This window comes from Anarrhichthys ocellatus, unplaced genomic scaffold (assembly GCF_004355925.1).
Source record: "Anarrhichthys ocellatus isolate YVR2014 unplaced genomic scaffold, GSC_Weel_1.0 scaffold14, whole genome shotgun sequence".
Taxonomy (NCBI): Eukaryota; Metazoa; Chordata; class Actinopteri; order Perciformes; family Anarhichadidae; genus Anarrhichthys; species Anarrhichthys ocellatus.
Window position 1 is genome coordinate 3,613,040 of NW_022280044.1, and position 7,383 is coordinate 3,620,422.

Here is a 7,383-nt window from a genome sequence, read left to right on the forward strand (position 1 = left end):
ACACACACACACACACACACACACACACACACACACACACACACACAAAAGTGAAAATGGGTCAGTTTTGCATGTAAAAAAAATAATTGAGATTCAAAGTGAAGGGATGCATAGGCATATGTTATAATGATGTGAGCAGAAGCTGTTGTAGTTTGGTAAAAAACTGCTGTCTTCAGTGTCTGTGGATGTAAATCTGTGTGTGCGCGTGTAACAGAGACAGTGTGGCAATGTGTAAATCTGTGTTGCTCCCTTAATGCCTCCATATTTCAGAGGCCTTGTGGGGGATTTATGTGCAACTGCTCATGCCAATTTTCCTCCTCTGTCTCAGCACAGATAAATCAGCAGCACTAACACAGCTGCACTGTGAGAAGAGCAATTCACGCACGCACACACACACCCCCCAGCTGGGTGCACACACCATTTATGTTGCAAAACCCATAAAAACCCATAATAGTATCACGATGAACAGAGGAAACAGTCTATTATTGACAGGGATATGTATAAATAAAGTAGATAATAAATTCACACTTCTAAGGTGAAACACTAATCTGATGGCTCAGGTAAATTCATCCGTGTGGGGAATAACTGATGTGTAGGCCTCGGAGATTCTGAAGGAAATCTGCACTATAAGGAGAGCCGGCTGCTAAGATCTGCTTGTTCTTGAATCCTTGGGTGAGCCAGATATTTCAAGCCATATCAAAAAACTTCATATCCCATAATTCTCAGCCTTTGTGCCATGATGAACGATGGGTTTTCTAGGCAGTGTTCAGTGACAGGGTTATGACAGGATACTGGTGAGAGCTCAATCAGCAGATGTAAATCAGAGTCTGTGGCTCCACCCCCTCATCCATCTCTCTCCAGGAGAGGCGGCTCCTGACTCGGGGCTGGCCCCTGTGCGCACGCACGCACGCGCACACGCACACACACACACACACACACACACACACACACACACACACACACACCTAAGGGCTAGGTCGAAGCCAAATTCATGTGTGGCTAAAATGTAGAAGCCTCAAACGTGACACTTGTAAGTTCATGGTGATTACAACCAAATGATCCCCATTGGATCTACAGAACAGCAGTTACAAAAAATATAATAACACCTCGCTGGGCTACAACATATTGTGATTACTAGCTCATATATTTTATTTAAAGGCTAGCTTAGTATACATTTAAGTTGGATAACGTTTCCCATGTAAATGTAGTGTTTCATCCTTGCGTTTCCCTTCAGGATAACAGGTAGGAAGCAGCTTAACACAGCACTAGCTGACTATACCTGATGCCAAGGTTCATGGTCTCTGCGGTCCCAATCATCCCGATGGCCAGCAGCATGTTGTTGCAGATCTTCGCTGCCTAGAGAAGATTGACAAGAAAGCAGAAAAGGCACTTTTACTATGTGTGTATACGAGGAGGTTTGCAAGACAACCCATAATATAGAATATGGATACATTTAAAAAAGGTACATGAGACATAAATCCTTATGATCCAGCTTTAGAACAGACTTGTGAATGTGCCTCAACAGTGGCTCCCTGAGGATATATTTAACATTTTGAATGAACATTCCTGTATTAGTTAGGCAAAATCTTTATACTGCACGATTTATTTACTTTAAAACAAGTTATAGTTTAATATTCAGGATATTCTTTATGTTTCAGAGCCGTCTGTGAAGCAAAATCTAAAGCTGAAGATCTCTGTGAGATACCATTAAAAACAGAAAATTGTGGGTTTAATGGTCTCCTTGAGGATTGCAGACAAAATCAATTTCATACACATTTTTGTAGAATGTTTATAAATTCTGTGTGTGTGTGTTTGCGTCTTTACCTGTCCATTGCCAACCTGTCCACAGTAGACAACATTCGCTCCCATGCAAGTGAGCAGCTCCTGTGCAGCGTTGTATTCCTCCTCCACTCCACCCACCATGAAGGTCAGTTTGGCCATGCTGGCAGCCCCGACACCTAAACACAAAACACATGTCCACACTCAGCCTTGAGGGTTAACCGAGGTGAACACACACTGTGCTTGAGTCAATAGTTCACACACACTCAACAAATCCATCCCTAGTCTCTGAAATGGTCCAACACAGACACACATGTATACACGGTTGAAGAGTGAGTTCAATTTGACTAAACTAAAAAAGTGCAGACGAATCGTATTGTAACTGAGCACAAGTAAACAGGTGGATCCAACTAAAATATATGGATTTGCCAGACAAAAGAACATAATATATCAACCACTTGACTGTTTCAACGACTGTACTAACTGCGTCTAAAAGGTCAGCTGTGCACTTTACTCTCTCTGTGTGTGTGTGTGTGTGTGTGTGTGTGTTGGACTCATAGTGGGACAGGCGTGTTAAGTAGTGGTGCACCAGAGGGACAGAGGTATCTTTAAAAGCCGATTGTTGCCATCATCTTCTGCACAACTCTCGTGGGAGCCCTTGCCTTTTGTCCTGTCACCCTTGCTCTCTGTCTCTCTGTGTCTCTCTCTCACACACACACACACACACACACACACCCCAACAGCTGTGCCTGAGGCCAGCCCCCCTCATGGGGGTATCGGTGACAGGCGTGAGGGGTAATTAACTTTACACTTTATCATGTTCAATTAGGCGTCCCTCCCCATGCCTGATGGCTTAAGGAGCGTGCCATGTTGTGGGAGGCAACCTCGCCCCCCCCAACCCCCTCGCCCACTCCACAGGGTCCTTAATGCAGAAGTAACCCCTTTTCAGCTCTCGGGTTGGACCCAGCCGGCCTGAGTCTCCTCTGCAATGTCCCTTTAATGCTCCATTGATTAGCCCCAAACGTTAACATAATGAAATCTGCTATACACATGCTGTGTGTGTGTGCACGCACGCACGCACGCACACGCACACACACACACACACACACACACACACACACACACACACACGTTGATCTCTGCTACTTTTTTACCGGTTCTTGAGTATGATGATCTGATCTGTATGAATGCATCTGCATGTTGTTAGCTAGATAATGCAAATCACTGAGATTTTTTACAAATTGTAAAGTCCTCACTCGTCACTGTAAGCTTTACTCAAACCTTTCGTAGGCTCAATCATTGGTACTTGTTCATTCTTAAAGCCATTCTGGGTGAACTCTCATCACGGTAAATTTACTTGTATCGTGCTTTTCTAGTCCTACGACCAGTCAAAGCGCTTTATACACGTCCTTCACCCAGTCACACCCGTGCAAGGTGCCATTCATACCCACACTCGTCATTAAGTGTCTTTCCCACGGACACATCAATGATGATCAAGGATGACCCGCTCTACTACTGAGCCACAGTCGCCACACATCAAACATCTGCACTTTTATTTCACAGAAATCCGCCGGTAGTGGTAGTCTGAGAGAATTGTCTCTCAAAGCTGCTATAAGCTCAATAATAAATTCATTGGTTGGTTCTTGTTACCGTAGGTATCTTTGAAACGTTAGTGTATTTCCTCCATGTCTTCTCGTAGTTATTCTGGTTTAATGCTGCAGTCTCTGCCTGGTCGCCCTCGTAAAAGAGATTGTTGTTCTCAACGGCTCTTATCTGGTAAAATATGGGTTAACTAAATACAATGCCGAGCTCTCTCACTCTCTCACACACACACAAGAAGTCAAAAGGCTGCGATCATGCATGCAAAGTAACATACTTTTCAGTTCTCAGAAAAAAGGAAGAGAAAGGGAGGGAGAGAGAGAGAGAGAGAGAGACTTCAAATGTCTCTTTAGGGTGTCGTCTGGCTCTAATGAAAGGCCTCTTAATAGTGAAAGCCTAATAATGTCAGTGTTAATAATTAAAAGGGAATTACTGGGGACAAAACAGCTGAAATCACATTATCAGACTTCACTGCAGAGGAGGAGAGGAAGAGAGGAGACTTACTGTATATTTATGACCGATAAACAGAAATATCTCTTTTCACCCTCCCCCTTATTTAATTGGCTGTTCTTTTGTAAAGTGTATGATGGTGCCCGTACCACCACACTGTATATGTGTGTGTGTGTTGTGCGAGTGTCAGTGTTGAGCTGTCAGCAGGTCATTAGGGCCACATAATGAAGCCCAAAGCCCATGCTGCGGCAGCTGCCTATGGACCACGGCAAACGTATGTTGAGCGTGTTCTTGTCACTTCATATGAAACTAGTTTAGTTTCATATAAGGACGTTTGTTATTTAGTGGCAGAATAGCTCGGAGATTGTCCGATATTGTCTGTTTGACCAAATAGCTTGATCACAATCCCGTGTACCGTCTGTGTAACACACAGTGCTGAAGTAGTCAGAAAACTTTTACTTGACAAAGCCAACATAATTTTGAGGAAAACAATAGATAAACAATAACTCAGAGTTTTTCTTTCCATTGGTTGTAAAAGTTTGACTCATCCTATCACTTCTGATTTCTTACATCTCATTCACTCGTTTCCCAGCCTCAGGCTGAGCTTCTCTTTCACAGACAAAAACAGAGAGAGCAGTGTGACAACTGTGCTGGTTCATTAGGGGAGATCACTGCTCGCGGACGACTAAAGAGGAGATTATTGATAAGACAGTCAACGTGCTGATCAATATATCTCAGTAAGGAGAGAAAGAATAAGAGGGAGGAAGAAGAGCAAGATGAGAGAGAGAGGGAGGAAGAAGAGCAAGACGAGAGAGAAAAACGATCTTTCTCTTTCTACCTCCCAGCATTCCCCCTCCCAACTCTCCCTCCCTCAAATTAACTAATCACCCATAATAAGCTCTTATGATCTGTAGTGGATTTCTATAGGTAGTGACACCGGGATGATGGAAGATCCTTGTTGGTGGAAGAATAACACAACATTAGCATAACAGTGTGTGTGTGTTGTGGGGGTGTCAGTGAGTCTGTTCATTGTGCATGGGCAAAAGTGCATTTGTGTTTGCGTGCGTTGTGCAATTCATAGTGTCTATGTAGTGTGTACACGTCTAGCGCGTGTGTGTGGGGACATCCCGTTCTCGGACTGGTCCTGTCAGAGACGGATTAAAGAGGAATCCTAATGAGGCTTCCTGAGCGCCGGGCCCGCCGGCTCATCCATCCCAGCGGGAGTGACAGTCCTGGATCGTTAGCGCTGCACAACGCCCCCTAGGGTGGGGGGACTGTGTGTGTGTGTGTGTGTGTGTGTGTGTGTGTGTGTGTGTGTGTGTGTGGCACCTATGACAGAAGATACAGGGTTCAGGGCTGGAGAGGTAAGGAGGGATGGAAATACTAAGAAAACTTCCATAAGGGATAAAGTTATGTATATAATGCCACAGCAAATACTACTTCATGAATATAGTATATACTTTTACCAGAGTAAAGACAGCACATACTGCAACCTCTTTCAGGGATTAAGACAAGCGTGGCACTGTAATGTCTAGCAGGAAGTAATTCCCTTGGGAAAGAACCACCTCTCTCCTTAGTCACTTTCTCTCATCCAGCTCCAGGGCACAAGTTTTGGGTAGACAAGTAGTGGGTGCCCACCTCCTCAACCCGAAACGCAATTATTGTCAGAGTATGCAGAAACTGGCTGGACTATTAATGAGCCACGCTGTGGCTTGTACTGTGCAGAGTGAAAGGCTTGGGAGAATGAAAGTGGCTCCTACAATATGTTATATGAAGTATGGAGAGGCGACACAGTGTATATCTGTGTCTGTGAGTGTGCATCTGTAGTTGTGTGCGTCCCGAGCAAGTTAACTTCCACTCAATTAAAGACACACAAACCTCCTTCATCTGATCTCCTCTATTAACAAGGTTCAAGTTAAAAAGCAGGCAATCAGGCACCGTCAGGACAGATGCTCGGCAGCAGGCTTCGACGATGAACATGAGAGGCTGAGACTGGTTGTGTGAAGGCAAAGGAAGATCAGAGAAACAACTTTGGTTTGGCCTGTTTGTAGTGAACACTCAATTCATTAGCACTTCTTTCATTACACACAAAAGAATCAACCAAAGCAATTCATGACAGACTCATAACCTTTCAAACGTGGGCTGTTTTTTGAAGTGGTGTGTATATGTGCAAAGTAAGTGTGAATGTCTGTGTATATGTGCATGCAGTATCAGTGTGTGGGTTCCTGTGTATAATAGGGACAGGTGCAGATCCCAGAGCCGGCAGCCAATAAGACGTCAGTTGGAGCTTCTGAGGCCGTGTCTTGGAGTTATGAGCCGCATGTAAACCAGTAGGCACTTTTTATTGGTGGTGGGTTTAAATTATACTACATTTGTGAGTATGAGGCTACGCAAACACAACACACACACACACACACACACACACACACACACACACACACACACACACACGTAATGAATGACGCATTTGTCAACGAGCCACAACCCAGCTTATTTTCTCCTAGAGAGTATACAGAAAAACACTTTGAGTAAAAACCTATTATATCATTAGAACTCTTCCAAACACCCCATTTCCTAAATGATAATGTACTGTTCTTACTTCATGAACAACAGGAGAGATTTTAGGGCTATGCCTGATTTTCTGTCACACCTTTAAGTCCAAATGGAGTTCCTACAAACAAACTCTGGCAATATACTACAAGTTTTTAAGTACATGCACATGTCAAGTTTTGGCTCGGCTGACCATCTGTAATTCAGACAGAAAAGAGCCTTCACACCTAATAGTCCCAACAGCCTCGAGTCAATGGGAGTTGACTGCTTGAAGTCTAAGCCAATGGGGGTAGATTGTTTACAGGCCAACAACGCAGCCTCATGTGGTCCAGCATTATAATTACACCCCAGAGCAGATCTTTTTCTCAAACAAATTAAAACCCCAAAAAGTCCCCGTAAAAAGGTTAACGGATACCGAGCGAACGCATGAAACAGAAAGAGGGTGTGCGTTTACTAAATTCGCTCACACACAAAGAAATATAAAAAAATCAGTACACTTGAAACAGTTTATCTGCCAACTTTGCTAATGCTCCTCCGTTATGTTAAAAACAGACTCTTTAAAATCGGTTTCAGTTAACGAGTGCGGAGCCATGAGAACTGATCCGGCTCACAAACACTCCATGAGAACATCGACTGGAGAAAGTTTTGGGTTTTGGGAAAAACTTCTTCCAGAACGGAAGAAGATTTAATTCAGTTGAGAGCGTCGACATAGTTTCTTGGACATAAATGTTACAACAAGCCTTAAGGGTTTAGTTTGCAATGCCTGTCCATTGACCAGGCCAGCCCTCATCATCATTATCATCATCAGTAACCGCTCTATTCCATAGGGGAGAGGCTGGTCAATGGTAGGTGACACAGGATGGAGGGAGCAGGAAAGGTCCACAATCAATCCTCTCCTCTGGCCCCGATGAGACTCATCTAAGAAGAGGCAAGTTAATAATGATCCCCAATTAGGCTGACACACACACACACACACACACACACACACACACACACACACACACA

At 44.0% G+C, this 7,383-nt stretch overlaps 1 protein-coding gene across 1 annotated transcript in view; it reads right to left on the minus strand.

The window, feature by feature from the left end:
- hibadha (3-hydroxyisobutyrate dehydrogenase a) overlaps positions 1 to 7,383 on the minus strand; it is a 19,994-nt gene that overhangs the window by 5,662 nt on the left and 6,949 nt on the right. The window contains exons 5-6 of the mRNA XM_031853692.1: positions 1,825 to 1,958; positions 1,280 to 1,356 (exon numbers count right to left, since the gene is read on the minus strand). Coding sequence (XP_031709552.1) covers positions 1,280 to 1,356; positions 1,825 to 1,958 — 211 coding nt within the window. The remainder of the gene's footprint in view (positions 1 to 1,279; positions 1,357 to 1,824; positions 1,959 to 7,383) is intronic.